This window comes from Liolophura sinensis, chromosome 4 (genome assembly GCF_032854445.1).
Source record: "Liolophura sinensis isolate JHLJ2023 chromosome 4, CUHK_Ljap_v2, whole genome shotgun sequence".
Taxonomy (NCBI): domain Eukaryota; kingdom Metazoa; phylum Mollusca; class Polyplacophora; order Chitonida; family Chitonidae; genus Liolophura; species Liolophura sinensis.
The window spans coordinates 9,226,140-9,253,195 of NC_088298.1; the positions used below are offsets into that span (position 1 = coordinate 9,226,140).

A 27,056-nucleotide genomic window follows, 5' to 3' on the forward strand; every position below is an offset into this window, starting at 1 on the left:
GGCATGAGAGTCTCTGACGTCACTGATTAGTTGAGCTCGTGCGCTGTAAACCAACCGTACTGGCAGATATGTAAGGTACACCAACTACCCTACATTTCTGAAGCGGGGTTTAGCTGTCAGTTTGCTTAACATGCACGCGGTTGTTATTGCCGACAAGCTAAATCGGTGGATTTTAAAAACCTTGTAGTTTTACGACTTTGGCTCTGTGAAGTTCATGTGGGTTCAACTTCTAGGGTAGTTCATGTGGCTTCCCCGGAAAGTGTACCGCTCCAGTTAGATCCCTACATATGCGGAAGGTTTCACTCGTTGTGAGATTGGCTAAGTACTTAACTATGAGAATTATCCGGTTCATTTACTGTAAATAAAGTCGACTGAATGATTATACACGGTGGGATGACAGATTGTGTCGGATTCATTGATTGGCTGTACAGCTAATTAGCCCTCTCCACTGATTGACCGATTGGCACAACTGATGCATTGACTTCTTGATTTGTTTCGTTGTTTACAGGGATTTTCAGGGTGCATTATTTAGCAACTTAATAATTACTTGTAAGGTACGTCACGTGATGAGGATCACGTTTATAATTGGACGGAAACGGGGCGAAGTCACTGCCCTTCACCTTAGCCCACAAGCAGCCAAATCTCCAGACCGGAAGAACATACATTATTTCAATAATGATCACAGCTCATGATTATTGATTACTTGAGCTAAATAGCTATATATCTAGCTGCATAAATAATTAATTATACTGTCATACAATATACAATAATTACACAAATCAATGCCTTGACCTTCTTGTTACTTCGCTTATTTATGGGATTCGAATTTTCAACAACAGCAAACTGACAGCAAAAGGATTAGAGTTTATGATGTTTTCAGCCATAAATGACATTCTGATCGCCGATTGTACAAGATAGCAATTGTCAACATGTGAAGATAGACGTTGAAGGTCAATAACACAAAAGAGAATTTCCGAAATAACGTTCAACACAAAGCAAAGAACTGTGAATGTTTACAAGTAAGAAATGCTGAAAATGTCACCCCAAAAAGAAGCCAAAATATTCAATAACGTCAGAAAGTCTCGGGAAATGTTGTAAATTGCCGTTAATGGAGAAGAAAACATAAAAATGATGCCATATCAGAGGGAAGGCGTCAAAATTTATTTGCAAATATGGTCTTTAGTATTTTTTTTTTTGACATTTATTTCCTCGAAAAAAGGGTACTTGAAAATATTTTTGTATGGTGGGTTTTTGGGACCACATGTTGGTATTCACCGTCGTTGCAGAATGATGCTCTAAATATGGATGTGATGCATGTCTAATAAATGTATTTGAATGTAAATCTCTTCTTTAAATCCATACATATGGATTTAATTTAAATTATGACAATATTTACGAATATATTAAAAAGATAAATATGATCAAAATCCAGGTTAAACACATTTGTTTTCTCTGAAATAACTCAATTATATTACAAATATACACATTAAGGATGTGTTACATCATAACTTATAACATTAGTTCAAAAAGACTATATGTATTAAAAGGTGATCCCAAATACCCACCATACAAAAATTATTTTCAAGTGTCTTTTTCTCTTTAAAGAAAAATGGAAAAAACTATTAAAGACCATATTTGCAACTAGTTTTTCGTACTCTTTCATTTGACCTTTAATGTATTTTTTTTACGTTTTCTCCACCTTTAAAGACAAACCGTAGATTTTTGGCCAACAATCAATCGGAGGCAGGACATCTGTCTGCCAGCAGCCTACAGATGGTCGTGGGTTTCCCCCGGGCTCTGACTGAATTCTTTACCACCATATTGCAGGCACTGTATTCTTGAGTACAACGTAAAACACCTATCAAATAAATAAATAAATAAACCAATGGACATTTTCCTATTATTTTAAAATAGCCCAAATAAATAGGCTTCACAAACTATTAGACCCGATTATGAAGTGTTATCCTTCAAAATCAATGCCGAGAATAACGTTCCTAAAAATTTTCTTCCAAAAATTTTTTCAAACTGTAGAATCATTTTAGCTCTAAATAGCTCACAGTAATTAGCCCCTTATATACTAAATGGAAATAGATTGAGGGATTTGACTAGATTACTTAGTATGGATATTTTGCCAGAAATTTCCTGTGTAGCCTCTTAAATCAATAGTTCATGTATGAATCCCTGTTGCGCTTTAATTAGATACAAAACAGGTACCGGGGATACCCGGGATAAAACCACCAACCTTTGGCAATTGGCTGTCGAAACATTTTTCACGTAACACAGATATACACGCGATATTGGTGAAAGACAAGAGGTCCTCATCAACTTTTATTGCCACCAATGTCCCAGATTCCCGTAGATTAAAGCTGTAGGCCTACATGTTCAAATTTAAACAAAAACGACTCGACCTGGTATCGAACCCCCGAAGTTGTGATCATTAGTATCTCTCTAAACAATAAACAAACTCGTGGTGCAGCTTGGCCTTTGATCTATATACAGCGTGTGGTATGAGCACAGGCATGCCGTGCAGATCTCCCAGTAGAGTACCTTTATTACCAACAGGTGGGCAAAGACCGCCTCTATAGCTGAGACTGTATTACCCCCTCTATGTACACAGCATATGGTATTTATATCACCAATTTACCCTCACCGAACAGTTCCACGTGAGGATTTTACCGCTTCGGTACAATTTTCGCTCGCCGTAACACGGCTTAATGGTAAGGTAATGTCCGAATCTTGGCAGGCCATAGAAATCCGTGGATTGTTTGTCCGTGTGGTTGGCCGACTCTTCGACTTTCGTGCTGTTAGCTAATTTAGTTTATTTGTTTATTGGATCGTTGCTTAACGTTATACTCATTAATTTTTCACTTGTACGATGGCAGTCAGTATTATGGGCGGAGGAAAAAGGAGTGCCGGTATAAACCACCGCCCTTTGGCACATTACTGACGAACTTTCCCACATGAGATGCGCATCGTATTGATGGAACACAAGTGGTCTTCAACGACAGCAAGACTGCACAAACGGCCATCACACCACCCCTTATTGTCACCAAAGCTCCACTAACAGCGACAAAGGGTGAAGGTTAACATATTTTTGTTCAAGGCTAGATTTGAACCTACACCCAAATTGTCGGTTAACTCCAGATAAATAGACATGCTCATTGTTTGCAAAGTTATCTACACTGCATTCTTGGGAGCAGATCGTTGCCGAGTGGTAAATATACGTGTTTGCCTTTAGACCCTTAGGAAACCTGGCCATGAAAAAGAAGCTTATACTTCCCATGTTTTGGGCTTTGGTGACAATAAGAGGCCCATGTTGCCGTTGGCGCAGTTTTCAGTTCGTTTCAGACCACTTGTCTTCCACTAACATGGCGTGCATAACTGTGCGTCATACTTGATATAGTTCGTCCAGTTACTTACCATCCATGGAACTGATCGCCAAGTGAAAAAATCTTTTGGTTTCTTAAAAATTGAATCTGAAAATGAGTTATTTCTAGCATGGGCCAGGTTTTCATTCAATTGCATGTAAAAATTGCACAGTTTCCAAGTCTGAGAACTAAATCTGAGGTTAAAAGTGAACAAAGCACCTATTGACATACTTTACATGCAAATCGCAGACAAGCACACCGGCTAAATTTGCAGCCCGAGTTTTTAAATAGATTACATTGCTTGAATATTCACACTTCCACACCACTGAGCAGGTAAGCCAACTGAGTGCCCAGAAAAGTTCTCCTGTTAATTGCGGTGGTTTAATCGTTCATAGCACTCTGGTTTCATCCATCCCACTTAAATGAAATATTCTTTAGTACGGTATTAAACCCCTGTCAAAATAAAAAAATAAAAACAACAGCGTCGGTCTTACTTTAGGGTGGATGTATTCGCCAATTTTAAATGCTCTAATGTTGTTGTAAAAACTCCAAAGCAGCCCAGAAGTAATGAATTACAAGCAGCACAGCCGGCTTGCCATCAAAGAAATTGTTCACTCAAGTGATTCAATCTTTAGATCATTTGTAAATTCTCCCATGGCGACAATTAACTCTCGCAGATAAGATAATTTTACTTAGAGGAGTTCTACGTTAGGCGATGTAACGCTTTGAAGGCCTTTGGGGGGAATGTTTATATTGAAGTAACTTGAATGACGTCAAGCGAAGAACAGATTGCTGACACACAGAAAGCGTGTGAGGCCACCCCGTAGACCTCAAGTGGGTAGGATCAGTGGCGTAGCTCAGTGCGGCCATGACACCCTGATTGATTATAAACAGGCTGGAATTTTATCAGGAAAGGAACGGTACGAGATTTCAAAAAGTGCCAGGAAGCAACTCATCTAGAATCCCGGGTCATCGTTTGACGTAAGAATCGGGATAAAGTTCCACTAATTTCAATGCTTTAACTCGGTCAAAGTCTTCGTGTTTTACAAAATTGTTCACAACTTAATATTGTTCAGCATTTTTTAAATTAATCCAAAATTCATTTAAAATTTAAAACAACTGTTATAAATAAAGAGTATGTCTTTTGTATAAACGGAGTTGGGGACGAACATGAACGATGCCATCGTATAAACCGCTACTGAAGCACTGCTCGCCTTTTTCTGTTATATCTCACGGTGTCTGTATACTTGTGCAAATAAAGCAAAGAGACAATTCAATAAGGATTGCACCGTAACGCAAAGGGCGATGTGTTTTTACACAGCTTGGAACCGACCAAAGTGGGAGGGAAATGTAGAAAGTTGACGTGCAAAGCTTAAATTTAAACGTTTTAGAAGAACAAATGCGCAAATTGCTTGCATATATCCATATGCCCATTCAGTGTATAAGAAAGAGAGATAAACGTAAAGGATAACACTATGACCACGCTGTTATCAGCGCCGACTAAATGATCAAGCGCTATTAAGAATGGCTGAGAAAAAGCATAAACCATCAAGAAAACATTACTGAAAAAAGTACCGCCCACAATCAAGAACAAGAAGAACTTCTTTTCAACGATTAGAACAACAACAACAATGCGTATCAGCTAAAAAGCGCCTGGAGAACATACTGCAAAAGTACAAAAGCGGGTAAGTGTGTGAACGAAAAAATTGTACAAGCAGTTGACACAGTAATTATCACTGCTGAATTTCTCAAATATTTTAGGAAACACCATGATTACTGAGAGCTCTGAAAAAAAGTGAGAAATGATATTGTTAATCACAATACTTCATCAGCTAATCAGACTATTTCAGCTCTATTTAGTTTTAAGCTGAGCGATCAAATTAGCCAATCAGCGCAACTGTCTTGGATTGAACCTTTCTCGTGTTCTTAAACAGCGTGTTATTAAATATGGCCGCCAGTAACAAAATGACAGCTAGAGAAAGAGCGCGAAACGAACTGACACCACTCTAGCCCACTAGTCCTTGTTTCCTTGGCCTGACCTCTCAGTGTTGAGCACCAACGGAAGCAGCAAAAAGTACAATTTTTAAAATTTTTGGTATGATCCCAACTGGTTTTGATCACCCAGTCTTCATATTTCGAGGAAGATTCTCTAACCATTATGCCACGGAAGAGGTTCATTTGATGCAGAAGATGAAAAGCAACTAAAACAACCTTCTAACTTAAGCAACTTATCAATTGCAAACCGCTAAAGTATTACACGCCAGGTATGCAGTCTCTTCAAACATCTTAAAAAACTGTTGACTGCTTTTTCTTTGAATGACATAGGTGTGATTTGTTATTCTATTTACCTTCTCAGTACGTTGTGTGTTGGAAATTGAATTTGCCAGTAATTGCATTGCCATTTCTTGAACGATGATCGGTGTATTATACGACGGTTTGGGGTATTATAAGACGGTTGGTGTCTTGTGCGAAGATTAGTGTACTGTACAACCGTTGGTGTATTATTCGACGGATGGTTTATGATACGGTGATTGGTGAATTATGCGACGATTGGTGTATTATACGATGATTGGTGTATTATACGTCGAATGGTGTATTATCCGACGTTTAGCACGCATGGCCCATTACGATGGATAAACGGGAGTTAAATGATAGTGGAAAGGGACAAAAATTGGTCAAAATGGAAATTAGACGTAAGTTTCATTGTTTGTTTGTTTGTTTGTTTGGGATTTGTTTGGTCTGTTTGGGGTTTAACGTCCTTTTCAATAGTATTTCGAACATTTTTCGTCACAATGCCGACATATTCATAGTGCTATCACACGGAAACACAGTATATTCTCACCTACATGGTTGATCACTTACTTAGCCAGGGATCGTTTCTACAAAAACATTTCTGACGAAAGTCAAAATTTGAAATACAATCTAAAGCTTATTTTTCGGTTTTATAAAGTAAAATTTTGTCCACCTCATCAGTGTAATCTTAAGCCAAATATATCCAAATTTCAAGGTTTAGTACCAAAAACTGAGCGTTTGGAAAGATCTTAAATTTTGACACGTCAGAAATGGATTTTTGGAAGCAGCCCCTGATGCCTTATGCTGAGCGCAATGACCTAGATTGCTCTAGAAGGGCACGAACTGGAAATCGTTGTGCACCGCAGTCAAGATCAAGACCCAATTTGGTTGAAAATTGTATTTCCAGAAAGGAACAATAATATGTTTTGTGGCAGGGTATTGTAAATAAACCAACGAATAAAATGCAACTTAATGTCTTCCATTAGATAGTTCCTCTTCGCTTCAATTTTAAAAGACAAGTATTTAGAATAGTATTGATTATATATCACTAAACATTCCTGACAGTGCTTTCTTAAAAATATTTATTAAAGTATGGTTTTTTTCCACGGCAAAAAGAAAAAAAAAAACATAATATAGTTCATATTTCAGTTTTTTTCGAGTGCACACGCTATAGCAAGTGGTCATGTTCATGTCCGTATGAGACAATAACATGGCCATATGTGGAAGTAGTCAAAGAAACCAGACTCCGGTAACGTAAACTGCAAATTGTAAATACATTCCTGGAGTGTACTATAAAAAGCGGGAAATCCCCCATATATGGTTGAGTCTAACCAGGTACCCATAATTAGCATTTTATCATCATTCAATAGATTTTTTAAAAAATTACCTGATCTTTCCGATGATATATATTGATTATAAGATTATGCTTTTCTCATAAGTGTGAATTCAAAAGTGAGCTCGTCTTTTCTTAAATCGGAGGACGGCGGATCTACCGGATCCAGATAGGATCCTTGGGCTCTGTTTCGGAAACCCTGCGCTGGCTATAATATTGCTGCCTCTCTTGGTGCTCAACACTCAGAGGTTTGGAGCAAGGAAACGGGATAGGTTGGCCCAGTGTCAGTTTAGCGTGATTGGGTCGGGTGTTACACCTGGTGTCTTCCGCATGATACTTTAGTGGCGTCATGGAAGAGTGAGTGAGTGAGTGCCGGGGTTCAGCGCCATACACAACAGTTTTTCAGTCATATGACGAGGAAGGAATCCTTAGGGTGTATATACTGTGCCTCCTTATCGCAGGACGGATTTCCACCGCTCTTTTATCTAGTGCTACTTCACTGAGACGACTTACCGAAGGCAAGTAAGCCGCCCGAGCCATTATACTGATACGGGTCAACCAGTCGTTGAATTATCCCCTTCATGCTGAACGCCAAGCGAGGAAGTTACAACTTCCTCTCTTAAAGTCTTAGACGTGACTCAATCCAGGATTGATCCTGGATCTACCAAGTGTGCTATCCGGGCCGGTCGTCATGGAACAAGACACAACATATGTATACACACCTAAAGACCCCTCGTCACTATATCACGTAAAACCCCAAACATACATACATAGATACATACATACTTACATACATACACCGGAAGTAATGATATAACGCTGTTTTCCTGTTTACGTTGTAGTCTTTTATGTTGTTTTTGTTTCGCCATTATTGGCCTTTCGTTTTCAGTCGCCCTCACAGGTCAACCACAAAACAGTTCTGACCACGCTCAGATAAAGAATGCATGTGTTACTCTGTTGACATATACATGCCGTCACTCTCATCACTCACTGACTACCTCCATTGACTCTCACCAGAGACAATCTCAACTACACACACTACTCACACGGCACGGTCAGGCATTGACTCTCACCAGAGACAATCTCAATTACACACTCTACGCACACGGTACGCTCACGCATTGACTACCACCAGAGACATTCTCTACCACACACACTACACACACGATACAGTCACGCATTGACTACCACCAGAGACAATCTCTACTAGACACACTACACACACGATACAGTCACGCATTGACTACCACCAGAAACAATCTCTACTAGACACACTACACACAAGGTACCATCACTCATTGACTACCACCAGAGACAATATCAACTACACACACTACACATAAGGCACCATCACTCATTGACTACCACCAGAGACAATCTCAACCACACACACTACATATAAGGTACCGTCACTCACTGACTACCATTAGAGACAATCTCAACTAGACACACTACACATAAGGCACCATCACTCATTGACTACCACCAGAGATAATCTCAACTACACACACTACACACAAGGCACCATCACTCACTGACTACCTCCAGAGACAATCTCAACTAGACACACTACACACAAGGCACCATCACTCACTGACTACCACCAGAGACAATCTCAACCACACACACTACATATAAGGTACCGTCACTCACTGACTACCATTAGAGACAATCTCAACTAGACACACTACACATAAGGCACCATCACTCACTGACTACAACCAGCGATAATCTCAACTAAACACACTACACACAAGACAAAATCACTCATTGACTACCACCAGAGACAATATCAACTACACACACTACACACAAGGTACCGTCACTCATTGACTACCACCAGAGACAATCTCAACTACACACACTACACACAAGGTACCGTCACTCATTGACTACCACCAGAGACAATCTCAACTACACACACTACACATCAGGATATTTATCGATCTCAACAGTTTGCCTTGTCGCCATCTCGGCGCTGTGTTTATCGAAATTTACAAAGGCTCTCGTTCAAGTCCCCGTCAGCTATCCGCAGCTCCTTCGCGCCGAGTGTCAAAATATTGGCTTGGAAACACCAGAAGCGATGCGGTGGGTCACTATAGGGGTTTCTGCTATTCTCCACTTTGGAGTTGTTTCGCGTTGGAAGTGAATGGGAAGACACGGTTAAGCTATCCAGAGCATGCCAGCGTAGCATATGGCCGGATCTGTATACTTACAGATGGTGAAGTTGTTTAGAATACATCAGATCTCAAGTAGATACAACCGAGCGTGATAATAATCCAATAAAAGAGGTTCTGTGTACGAATGTAAATATTTGCTGGCACTTGTGAGATTTTCGTCACCTCGTGGAACAGCCCTATTACAGGCCCGTCATAAATCTTCCAGAATGAGTTAACATACACAGTAATCTATAGACGTCAAATCCGACATCCGTATGCCACTAGTAATCCATGATTTAATCCATGACATTCCAACTTGATAATCGCTGGACCCATTTCCAATGAAATTCAAAACACCAGTTAATCCATAAGGGGAGTGTAAAAAACGTATATATATATATATATATATATATATATATATATATATATATATATATATATATATATATATATATATATATATATATATATATATATATATATATATATATAAAGTCAAATAAAGTTGGTAACATGTAAGAGAGAAGCAGTCGACAATTTTCAATGATGTAGGCAAAAAAATGATATTCTGCGCATGCTTATACAAAATATAAAATCGTTTAATCCATGGATAATTTCAATTCGAAAAATCGAATAGAAATAAAGGTTCAGTCCCGCGTTGATTGCACCATGCTGGTGTAATAAACAGGAACGCTTATGCTGTCATTACCCCCGGGGTAAGATAAAATTAGCTTCGACTATGACACAGATTGTCGTCCCCGATATCACGAATCAATCTTAGACATAAGTCTAAGTCTATCATCTCAAACTGTGGTGATTCCGGATGGCCTAGTGATTTAGAGCGCCTAGCCAGACAGCACGAAACGTTGGCAAATCACACAGAACGTTCAAATTCAGTTTAAACTGCGAAGATTCTGGATGACCAAGTCATCTACCGCGTCATGCCATAGAGGGAGCTAAAGATGATATCAAAATGATATGAACTGATGACAGCTTTAGAATGAAATTTATAGGAATAAAGCCAGCGTGCTTTAAAACACGCAGCTGTGTTATCATTTTTGCAACAATATAAGTTAACAAAATCTTGAAATACGAAATAGCACGAGATTGCCTAAGGATTTGCAAAAATATAAATTACTCTCATAATTTCACTTTTTTTCTCTGCTACGAGACCCTTGAGTCGTTTCACACTAATGCTCAGATATCTCGTTTGTAAGGTTAGACACGGTTTGTCAGATAACTATCTCTCGTGAGATTCCTGTCTCGGCCCAAGAGACCACGGAGTCAGAGTGTCATTTCGGAATGAGGCGCAGATGGCGAGGCTTGAATTTCATTGGATGCGTGCAAGATTTCGCCATACTGACTGAAAAAAAGAGGCTTGGGAGCTGTGGATCTGTAAGCGCCTAAACTGCATTGGTGACAGGATCTTGGGTCATTGCGCCGCACTGGCCTTCTATCCACCTCGGCCACGGAGACCACCAAACTTAATCAGTAATTAAGTCGTGTATCATGTAAGTATATACAAGTTGTTGTTTATATGTAACTTAGTTGCGTTTGAACTGCAACTGTTCATACATCTATCCACATAGTCAACGTGATCAGTAACATCATCAATACACGCAGCACATGCAGCTGTGAACAGACACCTTCATGGATGACCGGTGATGTGGTAAGATCATACACCTTGCAGCGCATGCGTTGCTCTCTACCTTTCGGGGGGCCTCCGTGGCTCAGTCGGTTAGCGCGCTAGCGCAACGTGATGACCCAGGAGTCTCTCACGGTCGCTGTGAGTTCAAGTCCAGCTCATGCTGGCTTCCCCTCCGGCCGTACGTGGGAAGGTCTACAGCAACCTGCGGATGGTCGTGGGTTTCCCCAGGGCTCTGCCCGGATTCCTCCCACCATAATGCTGGCCGCCGTCGTATAAGTGAAATATTCTTGAGTACGGCGTAAAACACCAATCAAATAGATAAATAAATTCTACCTTTCGCCTCACATCACTGCCATCAAAAGACAAGCTTGACCTTTGGAGTCTTACACACACGTAGGCTTGTATAGGCTTAGCCTCATCGCTTGTCTCCTCCCGCGGAACTATTTAACTAGCATTCATCAATAAAATTGTTTAAGGTTTTGTTTAGAATCATGTTGTACATACTCTGGGTAAAGTGAATGGATGTGTATAAAGTATAATGGAAAAAGGCTGAGGCGGATTGTTTGTGTTTTCTGACATCATTTTCTACCTCATCACCGTAAACTCAGTGATATTGGCGTTGGTCAAGATTTCTGTATAAAATTTGCTGTTGGTGGCAGTGATGCAAAGCGAAAGATAGAGAGCGACGCATGCGCTGTAAGGAGAATGGGGTATAATTAGATATGTGATATGCTGACTGACCAAATAGATCACTGACTGACTGATTTGAGTTGCTGGCCGATCAACAGTGCCTGGTGCAGTTGGGTCGCCGATTGACGGCGTAATTGTCATTTTATTATAATTGATTGATTGACTGTCTTATTACGAACTGATCTGGGTTTATCATTGAATTGATAAACAAAATTTTAACTTCTAAGGTCCAAGAATTATCCCTAAAATGATATTCCATATTTTGAAAATATCCTTGTGCAATAGGCCCCAGTTCTAATAGCCTGGATAAGTAATTAACTAACCAACTCAGTAACTAACTCGAATGATTTACGGATTGACTAACTGACTGATGGATTATTTTGCCGGCTAACTAACTGACTAATATTGATCAATCGATTTATTGACACATTTGACACATTGATTCATTGATACAGAGTGAATCGCCAAAATTGCCAAACAACTTAATCTGATTCGTCAACTTGTCGAATAAAATGACTTTTTATAGTTACCGAAGTCTGAAAGACTCAGAAGTTTCTGTCTCTCTGTGGGTGTCCTGTACGTCACTTAAAGACGCTGCCAAAATAAGACACCAGATATGACACCCGACATGACACCAGATATGACATTCGTCATGACACCTGTCATGACACCAGACATTCTACAAGGCCCGCTGCCACGAAGATTATCCGTCATAAAATACTTCTATCTAACATTTTGTTTAGAAAAAATTACTATTTAGTTATTTATATATTTCACTGTTATTAAACGCCATACTAAAGAACGTTCCAACTATACGACGTAGGTTTCCTTTGGGCTCTGCCCGGTTTCCTCTGACCATAATGTTGGCAGTCAAATAACGTTTTTTTTTTGGTATAATATCACAGGCTTCCCCACTAGCTCGCCAGGACGACACGGCCGTCATATTATAACGGATGTGGCGTCAGTTGTGAATAAAACATTTATTATTGACCAGCACTGCTACAGCTAGCGGTGTTCTGTACCTGCTTGCTGAATGTGAAGCAGACCTCTCTCTCTCTCTCTCTCTCTCTCTCTCTCTCTCTCTCTCTCTCTCTCTCTCTCTCTCTCTCTCTCTCTCTCTCTCATCGCCACCAAGCTTTGATATTCACTTTTTATTCCATGTGTATAGATCATAAATCAGTCGGGTCAAATTTCCATAAGTATCCCGTCATGCCCATTCATCATTCCGTCTGACTTCCGCCCCTGGTCTCATTTCCCTCAGGTATAGTCTCTGCCAATTCATCTACACAGCCACCCGCCGAGCTCTATAGGGTTGTTCTCTAATTGTGGATCAGAATGACGGACGGAAAATAGGGCACTAGGGAGGATTTGGGTTTTTTACATTTTCACGTGCTCTATATGTTTTGCGCCGGAGTATACGATGATGCAGCCATAAATATGCCCAGCAGAAATACGTGTAACTTCACTGGGTCAGAGGTTATTAATGCGAGTTCATGATGCGCGAATGCTAGACATGCACACAAAACTTTTGGTTTTTCCCACAAAAGCTTTGTGTTATATTTGAAGAATTCTGTATTGTGTTAAATTAGCACAAAGTCTTGTGTTCACTTCTTTCAACACCAGACGTTGTGTTAATTCACCACAAATGTGTTGGGTGTTATACACAATGCTTGAGGCCAAATACGCAAGTTTTTTTCCCATTTTTAATTCAACAAAAGTTTGTGTTTTATTATATTGTAACAAAAAGATGTGTACTTTTATTTAACACAGGTTTGTATCGGTGTATCACATTTCTGATAGATTTAAACACAAGTGTTTTGTGTGTAAAAACTTCATAGACACATCTACGCTAAACCAACAATGACTTGTATATGCGAAAATAGTAGTCGTATCGAAGATTTGTATTTTGTGGGTTTTTTTCTCACATATAAATTAGTCCCGCATTTCTTTAAACATCCCCGAAAGCCTCATTGCTCCAACAACCTCCTCCCCAGCTAACCCCACAACTCACCCCCATTACAAATTGGACACAGACCTTTTCCGTGAATCTATTATATAGAGAATGGGCTTTGTGGGTGTTTTTCTCACACGTAAATTAGTCCCGCATTTCTTTGAACATACCTGAAAGCCTCATTGCTCCAACAACCTCCTCCCCAGCTAACCCCACAACTCACCCCCATTACAAATTGGACACAGACCTTTTCCGTGAACTTATATTGAGAATGGGATTAGTGGGGTTTTTTTCTCACATGTAAATTAGTTCCGCATTTCTTTAAACATTCCCGAAAGCCTCATTGCTCCAACAACCTCCTCCCCAGCTAACCCCACAACTCACCCCCATTACAAACTGGACACAGACCTTTTCCGTGAACTTATTATAGTGAGAATGTGATTCCTTACAGTGACTGATGAACTGCTAGCTTGATCTATAAACTTTGTGAGGGTTAAAATCGTGTTTCTTTATACATTGTGTTTAACAATACCATTACTTACCTTTTGGTGACAATAACCAGGTTTATAGCTCTCGTTTGGACATTAATGAAAACTTCGATTCTCCAATTTATGCAGTTTACTTCTTTGATGCTGCACAGTGAGAACAATGAATGATCGATCAATTAATGTTATATGCAGGTATTTATTTATTTGTCTGTTTGTTTACTTATTTGATTGGTGTTTATAGTCGAGCTCAAGAATTTTCTACTTCTATGCCGACGGTCAAGATTATATGATTAAAGAAAACCGAAATATCTGTAGTAAACCATCGAACTCCGACACGTACCTGACAAACCTTCTGACTAAAAACCGCAACCGGAAGCATTTATCCATGTGCATGAATATATCTCACCGCATTTTCCACATGTTTTCACCAGTACCACGCTACAGCGACTGACATTCACTCTGAGACAAAAATGAGAGCAGCTGGATTTGAACTCACAGCTCGTAAATGAGTGATCTCCTGCAGTTCAGACCGTGAAATGTTTTGTACGCCTCACGTAATCATATCCTCGTTTTGGTTATTTACTTATCACATGCACAATGTTATTTTTAACAGAGGCTTATAAAAAAAAAGACATTTACATGTATAATAGCATATGGCTCACTGAAGTTTTTTTTATCAGTGTACACCTTGGATGAAACTTTTTATAGTGTACACAAAGATTCTGAGAATTTGCCAAGTTCTCCCTCGACTTCTGCTGAGTGCACGCTCTATTTTTCTGTCAACATTTGAACATAGTGATTGCTGTTGTGGATAAGAGCTTTGCACCTGTGTCTAATGAGTTATCCAGGTGTTAGCTTACTACACCTGCCTAGCCGGAATACAGTCGGATAATAACATAGGTAAGGGTTTAGGTAAGGGTTTCCACTTTCTGCAATTTAGCGCTACTGATGAGGAGTCCCTTGCACAAAGGGATCGTTAAAAGCACAAGCTGACTGAAAATCACTAATATCGAGATCGAAGCCTAAACCTACTACACCCCTTTGCACGAATGGGATTGTAAGCTACGATAGTCCTAATGTACAATCAGAAATTATAATCGGGTCGACCCTGTTGTAAGTATTTACGATCGCTCCAAATTTACGTTCAGGATAAATAATTGCCTTAGACAGAATACTAACTAGTAAGCCTAATGTTGGACTCGGTGTGCAAATATGTGCAATTTAATTGTCTAAGAAAAATGTTACGAGAATATTGCCACATGTTGCTGTTGTTGTTGTTATCAGCTAAATCAGCATAATGTAAAACTCTTTTGAAGGCAAGGAAATGGAGCTGACTTGTACATTTTGCCATTTAAACATACCACCACTGTGTACGAGTCAAATTTGGCGTACTGTTGCCATGGTAACCCCGAAAAGTTACAATTACGCCACAATTCCTTTGTGTAAGAGACTTACTTATGCGCTCAATTGTGAACTCAGTTGTAGGATTTACAATCGACTGTAGCCACGAACTGTATGTGTAAACATACCCGTGACAATTTATGTCCTATTTATTCTAACTGTATATATGAGATTATCTTGTGAATTGATTCCATATTTAAGTCATTTAAAATGGGCCCCTTGTCACCATGGTGACATATCACAATACAAAGATGGCCGCTTCATAGTGGCTATATTAATTTCGTTTTACATGATAATATAATTATATAGCCCTAGCAGACGTTAAATAATTCTCGCTCAAATCATGAATAAATTGCTATCGTACGTATTCCCGGTCATCTTTAAATAATTTATTTATTTATTTGATTGGTGTTTTACGCCGGAGAAGAAGCCGGATTTGAACTCACTGCGACCGAATTGGTTAGATGCTCCCGAGTCGTTGTGCCGTGCTGGCACGCTAAACACCTTGGCCACGGAGGCTTAAAATAATTAAGCCTTTTAAATAATTATTAACTCGATGAAGCAAACAAAGGCAAATGAAGTTTAGCCATATTTTGTATGAAGGTATAGATACACGTGATACAAAAGCCTTATTGATGGCTGACAAAGATAATGCATGTTTGTCTTTAGATATATTAGGACGAGTAATAAAGTCAATCTTGGCGTCGCGATATTCACTCGCTGGACGGACGGACGGACATCTGTTTATCTATAAGTGAAGTATACTCGGTATTCTGACCACGAACGTAAGCCTGCATTGAAGTACAGCCTGCCTGAAGAGCGTTTACCATCACCCCCCCCCCCCCCCCCCCCCCCCACCAACCCTTCCCCCGTTACCAACAATCACCACCACCACCACACACATGAAAGTCAATATACGACATACATGTACGCTCCTTATTACCTCAACGGGTGTCACCATTGTCACATGTCCATAATTCTATGGCTCCAGAGCGTCGATTATATATGACATTTGAATACCAGCGATTATCTACTCCTTCCCTCCCCCCACGCACAGCCTTGCCTCGCATAAGCTGCAATTAACTACAGACTTCATCCTGCCCCTGCCTTTCGCCAGCTATACCCTGTTTGGGCGTTCCCAAAGCACGTACAGATAAGCACGTGGTCATAACGGGTTTCAACATCAACACCAACGGTTGTGAGATTACACATTCATTTGATGAGTGGCAAGAAATTTATGTAAACACAGAAAATACAAAGCTTTTGTATATTTATTTACCTATTTGCTTGCTTGTTTATTTATTCGGATCTGGGTTTACACAAACTGTTCAGAGTTTGTTGCAATTTTCGGGGAATTTGTTTTGGCGCATCCGTTGACTTCCTTATATCATATTTTGAACTCAGTAAGCATAGCGAGTTTATTAAAATTTCAATTTAATTCATGCACTCAACAAATGAAAAGTGCGTGGTACGTTGCCAGTTCCAGTCCATAATGATATACGTGATCCCTGACAAACCCATGGTAACAAGTTGTTTGCCAAATCGCTCTGAAATGAGTAATGTGGCAAGGAAGGGTCCCTGAATAGTACCAATCGGTTTATGTGGTTGTAACACAGTGGTGACTAGATGGATATGTTTGGTCACAGTCCCGCTTTATAAACCTATTAAAAACATAGCTTTAACCACGCAAAGAAATCAGTAACCAACTGCTGGTATCATCTCACGTGGTCAGAAACCAGTTGGTACATGACAGTTGATTAGTGCAAAAATTGAATGGATATCAACCAACCAGTACCAAACTGGTTACTGTTTATTTGCAAGCATTTCGATGGGACAAATACATGTATTTCAATTTCCCGAGAAGCATACTCATTCCAACATACCCACTTACACCAATCGCCGCCGTATAAGTGAAATATTCTTGAGTATGGCGTAAAATACCTATCAAATAAATAAATAAATAAATAAATGTACAGCGGATGGACAGAAATGACCTGTACATTAGAACGTGGACACGTCAATTGTGCTTTTGGACTTCTGTGCAGGGGGGATTTTTGCGTCATGGAATATTAAATATAAAGTCATCTGATCAAACATCAGATAATTTCAGTTCGGAGTTCCTGAGGCAGGCTTTACATTAAAATCCAAACACCTTTCATATGCCAACCCCTTTCATACCAGTGCTTGCCTTTTCATGGTTTCACAGAATTTCCATAAGTAGCTTAGCAAAAACAGGGAACAAAACATGACCTTTAACATGCCTATCTAATATCTTTTAAGCGATACTCTTCCTAAAATGGAAACGCACTGGATCTATGCGACGAAACAGACGTCCAGCCGTCAAACAAGATGGATTTTCCGGCTTAGTAATGACCAGGCCTATTCCGAAACTATCAAAGAGCTACAAGAAAGTGTACGAAGTAGGGAATTAAGGCAAAGAAAAGCTGTCAACAGTTTAAAATTATGGTGGAGAGACACAAAGTATGTTCCAAGCGAATGAAGGAAATCAGTATTCAAATCGTGTATGTACTATGCTAGAAAAAAAAAACACACGGAGATGATGTGACTAAATACTGAGATGAGCGCCCACTTGTGAAATGTTGTCATCGCTGTAAGAGCTTGTTAAGTGAGTGAGTGCGAGTGCTTGGGGTTTAACGTCGTATTCAACAATTTTTCAGTCATATGACGACGAAGGAATCATTAGGGTGCATGTACGTGTAATGTGCCTCCTTGTTGCAGAACGGATTTCCATCGCTCTTTTATTTAGTGCTGCTTCACTGAGACGACTTACCGAAGGCAAGTAAGCCGCCCCGCCCGAGCCATTATACTGATACGGGTCAACCAGTCGTTGCACTATCCCATTCATGCTGAACACCAAGCGAGGAAGTTACAACTTCCTCTTTTAAGGTCTTTGGTGTGACTCGACCAAGGATTGATCCTGGATCTACCGGTCCCGAAGCGGACGCTCTACCAACTGTGCTATCCGGGCCGGTCACGAGCTTGTTAAGGTTCATTGTATAATTACTTATATTCTGCCTATCACATTAAGTAACTTGTTTAAGAATGACAGCATATTACATCAATTACCCTAGTTAAAGTTAGGAGCATATTCATTAATATGTGACCATTGATTCATGTTTGTCATAATTTTGGCACACATCCTACATGTCTTTGTCGTCCATGTACTTTTGTAAGTTTGCACATTGCTTCCGGAAAGCGGTTAACATCGTTGGCTGCGACGAGACCTGGCGATTTCACTTAAGATTCGCTTGTGTTCGTCCAAATCCGATCCCAACAGATCGGGGACTTATTCCATTATCGACCTTGGTGAATGAGCTCTCTTAGCAATATCGCTGACATGAAGTCTGGGGAGTAATTATGGAATATAGACCTATACATGTAGTTCAGCCTGAAACCGGGCGTCTGGCCAGTCAGCTGAATAAGCAGAAATTCTGGGCAATACTCTGCCGTCGTGAGTGACCAAAGCACCCCAAAAAGACGTATCACAAGCTGGCAATGAATAAGGCTAAAAGAGAAGACAACAAATAATGTAACCTTGGTGATTACGGGATAGGGATGGAAACAGATCTAAAAGACAACAGTCATTTTTGTTTTCTGATATGCCTGGTAACTCAGTAAATCAAACTTTAATCTGGAATTCTTTCAAGGCCATGAGATGGGCCATATTAAAACAACCGGAAACACGATGCCGCGTTAATGTTGCGTTCTCGGGTTATAGAGCTAACTTGCGCCTGATTGATTAATATTGATAATATGGCGTCTCTGTCGATTTTCCTGATGTGGGCAATTTTACTCACTTTGAACTGCGATATCTCGGTTTTGCAAGATCACAAAGACAAAAAAATGATGCTTTTTAAACACTGTACCGGGTAATTTGTGGATGCATATATACATTTAGTCAGGTATTGTCTGTTATTTTATACGCTGGTCGAATTTGAAACGTGAATGTCGTAATGGTTACCTGTACCCTGAATACTGGATATAATGCATCAACACGTATATAGTTTACATCTTCACTGTGTATCTACACGTATATAGTTTACATCTTCACTGTGTATCTACACGTATATAGTTTACATCTTCACTGTGTATCTACACGTGTATAGTTTACATCTTCACTATGTATCTACACGTATATAGTTTACGCCCTCACTGCGTATCTACACGTATATAGTTTACATCTTCAATGTATGCACACGTATATAGTTTACACCATTACTGTTTATCTACACGTATATAGTTTATAGTATCACTGTATATCTAAAAGTATACACCTTCACAAGTCCAGCTCATGCTGGCTTCCTCTCCGGGCATGCGTAGGAAGGTTTCCAGCAACCTGCGGATGGTCGTGGGTTTTCCCCGGGTTGTGCCTGGTTTCCGCTCACCATAATGCCGGCCGCCGTCAAATAAGTGAAATATTCTTGAGTATTCTTGAGCGGGTTAACCTACTGAGCCACAGAGAACCCAGTTTGCTATATAAGTTTGCTCAAATGTTTCGCTTCACACAAGCGTAGCTTTCCCCATTTTGCCACATACCTTAACATTTTGCTGCACATAGACGTATTGCTCTTTGCTATAGTCATACCAAAGAATTTTAAAATGGTACATGTTGTTGCCTCGCTCGACGCTCAGAACTTAGAGTTTAGAGCACGGGAACACGACTGGTTGGCCGGTGTCAGTGTAGTGTGACTGGGTGGGGTGTCATGTCTGATTTCTTCGGCATGACACTTCAGTGGCGGCAGCACTTTTGGCAGCATTGACTCACCCTTCTCCCAAAAAAACTAATACATGTATGGTGCAGTGTTGCCTCCAGTGAAGTATCATGCCTAAGACCCCAGAGATGAAACCCCACCCAGTCACATTATACTGTCACCAGTCCAGGCGTGCATACTTCCGTGTAAGCGTACTTAGTGTTCCTCAATTTGCTATGCATGTACCTATTTTAATATTTTATTTCACATAGGCGTACCTTTCCTTAATTTGCTATATATGTTCCGTGATATTTTTGCTCCTAAAAAAGGTAAATGTAGCTTTCCCCAATTGTAGAAGTACCTAAGCATTTTGCTACGCACAAACATAGCTTTCCTCAATTTGCTGTACATGTACTTATGTATTTTGCTTCACACAAAAGTAGCGTTCCTCAATTTGCTATACATGTACCTATGTATTTTGCTTCACACAAACGTAGCGTTCCACAATTTACTATACATGTACCTAAGCATTTTGCTTCACACAAACGTAGCGTTCCACAATATGCTATACATTTACCTAAGCATTTTGCTTCACACAAACGTAGCGTTCAACAATTTCCTATACATGTACCTAAGCATTTTGCTTCACACAAACGTAGCGTTCAACAATTTCCTATACATGTACCTAAGCATTTTGCTTCACACAGACGTAACGTTCCACAATTTCCTATACATGTACCTAAGCATTTTGCTTCACACAGACGTAGCGTTCCACAATTTGCTATACATGTACCTAAGTATTTTGCTTGACACAAACGTAGCGTTCCACAATCTGCCATACATGTGTGTGAAGCATCTGGCTTCACACAAACGTATCTTTCCTTTATGTGCTATACATGTAATTCTACCTTATAAATAATTTGCTTTACGTACGCGTAATTCCTTAATTCGCTATACACATACCTTAATAATTTCTTTCTCAAAAGCGTACATGTAGCTGTCTTTTTTTGCTAAACATGTACATGTCTTATTATTTTGCTTCACACAGACGTGGTTTCATCCGGAATAGATCGAATTCCTCTGTAACGAGTATTTCAATAAGCATGAAAGCAGCAGGTAACCGACGTATATAATAAAAATATTAAATCCGGCTTTATTGAATACTAGTAGCCATGTTCCGCTGAATATACTCCACACGACAGATATGTAATATTATGGAGTATTTTGGCCCAGTGCCAGATGATTTCCTTCACATTCGCGTTCAGTCCAATGCTGTTCCGTCGTGCTTCATTTGACTGATGAGAGCTCAGCATAGAGATAAGACAAACACGTTATGGCTGTCACAGACAGGATCATCTGTAGCGTACTCATCCGCGATGAAAATGTTCAAGCTTTTCATACGGGCAATATATACCGATCCGTCCGATACGAAAAAAGAAAAAAAAAAGAACAATGAATGCTCCGTAATAGAATACGACTAACAACCCGCAAAGCAGCGCCACTGCTAAAGGGGATTACAGGATACTATAATTCATTATTGTAGCAGTCTGCCATGTCGTATACGATAAACAACACCAACGGAAACTATAGCTCGCGTGCATGACATGTAGAGTAAGTGAAAGGTTCAAGGTCAAAGTGCCATCATAGAAGAGCCATCACGCAATGCCTTCATCAATTTATGACGTAACAACCAATCAAATAAGAGCAACATCACACTTTTGGTACACGTTATTGCGAATGCTTGGATCAGAGAGATGACCTTTCGGCGCTTCTATTCGCGTACATGCGTGATTAACTGTTTGATTAACAGATCGATTAATTGATTGATGGATGTTCAAGCGGATGGGTGAAAAATGACGCCCTCAAGAGGTGTCGCAGTAACTAAAGGTGAAATTACAGAATACACCAGGCTGATGAATTTCATCACTCATGTAACGAATGATAATATATTCTGCGATGTTATGAATTTATTGTTCAGTTGTTATGCAAGATCTGCAACAAAATATTTTGCGGACTGACAAAAATATTTGATTATTTCTTTTTTCAATTTCGGTTATTCTTTATGACAATTAATAGTAACATTTTAAACTTAACGTTTGTATGACGCAAAGCTAAATTAAAGATGAAGGTAGTTCCATTATTACTATCTATGAATACCGGTAACATTTTCCAGAGCCTTTGTCGAAACAGACATTCGTATACAAACCGTCCACCACAATGTTGCAGGTCGATAACAGCAAGATCAATTTCCAGAATCACGAAGGAATTAAGAAATTACTGTACATAAAGTAAAAACTTAGGGTGGATTCATACAAAGGCAAACTTTAGTAGTCTCAGTGGTTAGCGTGCCAATGTCCCTCAGCAACCTGCAGATGGTCGTGGGTTTACCCCAAGCTCTGTCGGGTTTCTGCTGGCCGGCGTCGTATAGGTGAAATATTCTTGAGTACGGCGTAAAACTCCAATAAATAAATAAATAAACAAAAAAAGCATCTATTCGGAGATGACGAAGAGGCGCAAGGAATGCTCTAGATGAATGAGTTAAGTCAGTATCCAAATCGTGTACCAATGCTCGTAAGTTGTCGTTGATCTAAATATATTTCCCATATACATTTTGATCGCAACTGTTTTTACAGTCCAGATGTTAACTACAAAGAATGCCAAAATACAGCAGTTAAGCATTTGTCACGGTTTGACATATGTAGTCAAAGCAACAGAGTTATAGCGCTGTTATGTGTAAATTCCCAGGACACAGACAGATCGTGAAACAGAGGTATACGTCAAATAAAAAGAACCTGCCTTGTAAATCACAAACAAACACATGTTTGCTCGCCTGTGCCGTGTTTCTCTTGTGCTAATGGTGATTTGCTGATTGACTGACTGACGCAAATTATTTTACCAAGGTCGTTTGAGAGTTAAGTACGTTATAACTTTTGTTACAGGAAAAAGCGCCCAAAATCGATGCAGCCATTACTAGATAGACCATTTAAAACAATACACCCATGAGTAAAATATTAATGAAATGATGTTCTCAAAACTTTGTTCTCACCGGTGAACATAAGGAAACAAAGGTGAAGTGACGTCAGGGTTCTTATGCACACCGTCTTGCAATATGAACAGCTCACCACTGAATTCAAACATTTGAATGCCTTTAACACTCTTTTAAAAATCGCAAAAGATAAATGAAAGTATTCAGTTGTCGGACTGATGAACGTTACTTTATATTTTAGCTTTGTTTAAGGGTAGTGTAAGGCCTGAGTATTGTATGATAAGGGTTAAATGCTGTCCGATTAGGATTAAGTGTTGTACTGTAAAGATTAAATGCTGTCTGGTAAAGATTAAGCGCTGTCTCGCAAGAATTAAGTATTGTACGGTAACGGTTAAGTACTGTTCGGTAAGGATTAAGTGCTATCTGGTTAGGATTAAGTTTTGTACGGTAAGGATTAAGTGCTATGTGGCAAGGATTAAATATTGCACGGTAAGGGTTAAGTGTTGTACGGTAAGGGTTAAGTTTTGTGCGGTATAACTGCCACTCCCCAGAATCACTAACGGGACAACTATAGAAGAACTACTGTTGAGCTCTCATCAGTAGATATGTAGCGGCCTACATGATTACATAGTTTAAAACTTGAGACAAATCGTCTTTTGCGTTGAGACACGAAATTTGGCTATTTCCAGCGCTGCCCGAAGATGTGTCACGGATGACCTTTAGATTACAATAAACCTGTATTTTGTAAATTTACACAGTTATACTCATGAGCGTACCAGAGTAAAGGCTTGTCATGCCATTAACCTAAAAGTACTTTCATAAAGTAACCAGTAACCAAAAATTAGTTAAGTACATTTACTGTAGACAATTATACATTTATTTATAAAGTTCTGTTCTAATTTCTATACGATTATCAGAAGAGGCTGTATATAAAGAGACTGTAATAATTTGCAGGATATGCAGATCCTCTAATACATAGCTGTATATGAAGAACCTCTAACAAGTAGTTGTATATGAAGAACCTCTAACAAGTAGCTGTATATAAAGAACGTCTAACAAGTAGCTGAGTATGAAGACCTGCTAACAAGTAGCTGTATATGAAGAACCTCCAACAGTTAGCTGTGCATGAAGAACGTCCCACAAGTAGCTGTGTATGCAGAACGTCCCACAAGAAGCTGTATATAAAGAACCTCCCACAAGTAGCTGAGTATGAGGACCTGCTAACAAGTAACTGCATATGAAGAACCTCCAACTGTTAGCTGTGTATGAAGAACGTCCCACAAGTAGCTGTATATAAAGAACGTCCCACAAGTAGCTGTGTATGCAGAACGTCCCACAAGTAGCTGTATATAAAGAACGCCCCACAAGTAGCTGAGTATGAGGACCTGCTAACAAGTAACTGCATATGAAGAACCTCCAACAGTTAGCTGTGTATGAAGAACGTCCCACAAGTAGCTGTGTATGAAGACCCTCTAGCAAGTAATTGTACATATGGAACCTGTAACATGTAACTGTTCATGCAGGTATCCAGTCGTTGTGCATGGATAGACTATGCTAAGTGACTGTACATGTATATAAAGAGCCTCTATCAGTTAGCGGCATAAAAGAAAATAAGGGTCTGGACTTGCGGCACATTAAAATCTTATATTAACTGGTATCAGAATTTAAGTGTATGTTAATTTAGTTTTGACTGGCATTTATACATAACGCGGTACCCAAGACTATTTCATGCATATGGCGACTGCCAGGATTATGGAAGAAGAAACCACCGCACATGGATGGCAAATCTCCTGACATATGGCTACAGCCCAGTGGGCATGAGTGATGACCTTCGTTTACAATGAAACAAGGGGAAAAATCATACATACATATATCCGTACCAGTGTACGTACATTCACAAACACGAAACTTTTCCCTCTGAATGTATAAGCCAAAAATGACTGATGTATCGATTCACTGATTGGTCTGTTTATTGATTGATTTTTTCAACTGATTGATTTCTCCATCTTTTTTGCATCTGCTAAAGGAGTGCAGACTTAACCTGGCTACATTCAGACCCAGGAGAAATCTGACAAACCTGTGATCAGTTATCTCACTAGTGAGACAAAAGTTAATGAACACGTGATAACTATATATCACTACAGTTGTCTACCATACGATACATGATATAGGAAATACCGACAAGCCTTGAAAAACGGCGAAGCGGAAATACCATAAGGGATTTTAAAAATATGCACGAAATGTTAGCGTGTGATCTGCAGAGCTAATATTAATACACACTCAGTGTGGATTTATATACATAGGTGTTTTCACAATGCATTTTTAATTTACCGTCCGTTGTCGCCCAAAAGTGGACGTCTGATATAAGTAATGTCTCATCCTTGTACAGAGCAAATTGAGCTGGGTCTCATCTTAATATATACATGTATATACATATATAAAAGAAACTTTATTTGTCTTATTCTAATATTGTTCCATCTGACTAATATATGGAACAAATTAAAAATAATAACATAAGAAACTTTGTCTTGTTGCAACACAGAACAAAAGGAGATTTTTCTCATCCTAATACTTGTACGTAACAAATGGGACTTAGTTTATCCTAATACAAAAACAAGTACAACACTGGCCCAGAATATACGGAGGTAATGGTCCGTTCAGATTTCCAAACACCTTTGAGCAACTGGCTCCAGAATTACAACGCTGTTTTAATATACGGACCAAATAACATACGGAACTTTGGCTCATAGCATCCTTCGTTTTTCCCAATACAGAACAAATAGAACACTTGTCCAGAATAGACGGAAGTAATAATACAGTAAAGCTTTCATCTTAGGTTTTTTTTTTAAATAGAAGAGTTCTCGAAACTCGAAACTGTCCTACTGCGCTTGACGTACCATTGCATGCTACACCTGTGTAAAACGGAACCCTGAAAGTGTAAAAGACAAAGAAGTACCAATGGCATCCCATGTCTGGCACACAGAACTTGGAACCGAGGCTGCAAAAGACAAATTTGTATTTGCGGCGTCCCGAGTTGAGTGGATGGAATAGAGATTACAAAGACAAAGTTCTATGTACGGCGTCCCGGAAACGGCAAACAAATGAACAGAAACGACAAAGACAAAACTGTACTTACGGCATCCCGGGTCGGGTGCATAGAACGCCTCTTACTCCCCCGCCGGCTGTCTCGACGCTTGTAACTTTTACTCCGCAAGGTGGGCGAGCCCATGGAAACTTCACAGGGAACTTCCTCGGGCTGATGGGGTTTAGTGTCCATGGTCATAAAACTATACGCTACGCTGCTCATCATCGTAGTCCAACAGCCTACCCAGAAAGACGAAAACCCGGCAAAGCTACGGGAGTCCGCATCGCACACCGGAGGCTGTTGACGCTCCTGTGCAAACGTCGGCGCGCGGCCGTACGCATGGCAGTCCCAAGATGACTACGCTACAGTGACGTTTGAGAGTTGGGTTTGGAGGGGAGGGGGGATAAACTGTAGTGTAATCCGCAGACTAGGAGTAGCGATTCAAAATCAACGGCTCAGTTCAATTCAACTTGAATTGTTGAATTTGATTTTTCCAAACAAAGCGTATCCTGAATAAAGAATGGTGCCTTAAATTGAAAAACACTGACCGAGGAATCGAATTCAGATTCACTCGGATAGGCTTGTTTGATGTATATAGAATGATTACAATAAAGGATCGACAGACCCCATAAAAAACAGTAGCCGGGATATAACGTGAAGCCACCTGTAATCCTCAGATGCTTAGCACCAACAGGTCCCTGGGTCACCCATGTGGTTCATTAACTTCCATGAAATAACTGAAAATACACCCTTGAAACACTAAAATCGGCACACGAGCTTGATACGTAGCGATTCAAGTTGAAAATCTCAACACAATTGAATCGGTATTGAAGCTTAACTTTGTTTCACGTTTCGTCGGTATTCACATTGCCATGCAGTATTCTTACGTACTCCGCAGTGATGAATGCGAATCCGAATGTAATTCCAGAAATACTGCAGAATT

At 39.7% G+C, this 27,056-nt stretch overlaps 1 protein-coding gene across 1 annotated transcript in view; it reads right to left on the reverse strand.

The window, feature by feature from the left end:
• LOC135464661 (cys-loop ligand-gated ion channel-like) overlaps positions 1 to 26,279 on the reverse strand; it is an 83,203-nt gene extending 56,924 nt beyond the window's left edge. Inside the window, exon 1 of the mRNA XM_064742153.1 lies at positions 26,165 to 26,279. Within this exon, the coding sequence (XP_064598223.1) occupies positions 26,165 to 26,257 (93 nt within the window). The 5' untranslated portion in view covers positions 26,258 to 26,279. The remainder of the gene's footprint in view (positions 1 to 26,164) is intronic.
• Positions 26,280 to 27,056: the final 777 nt, after the last annotated feature.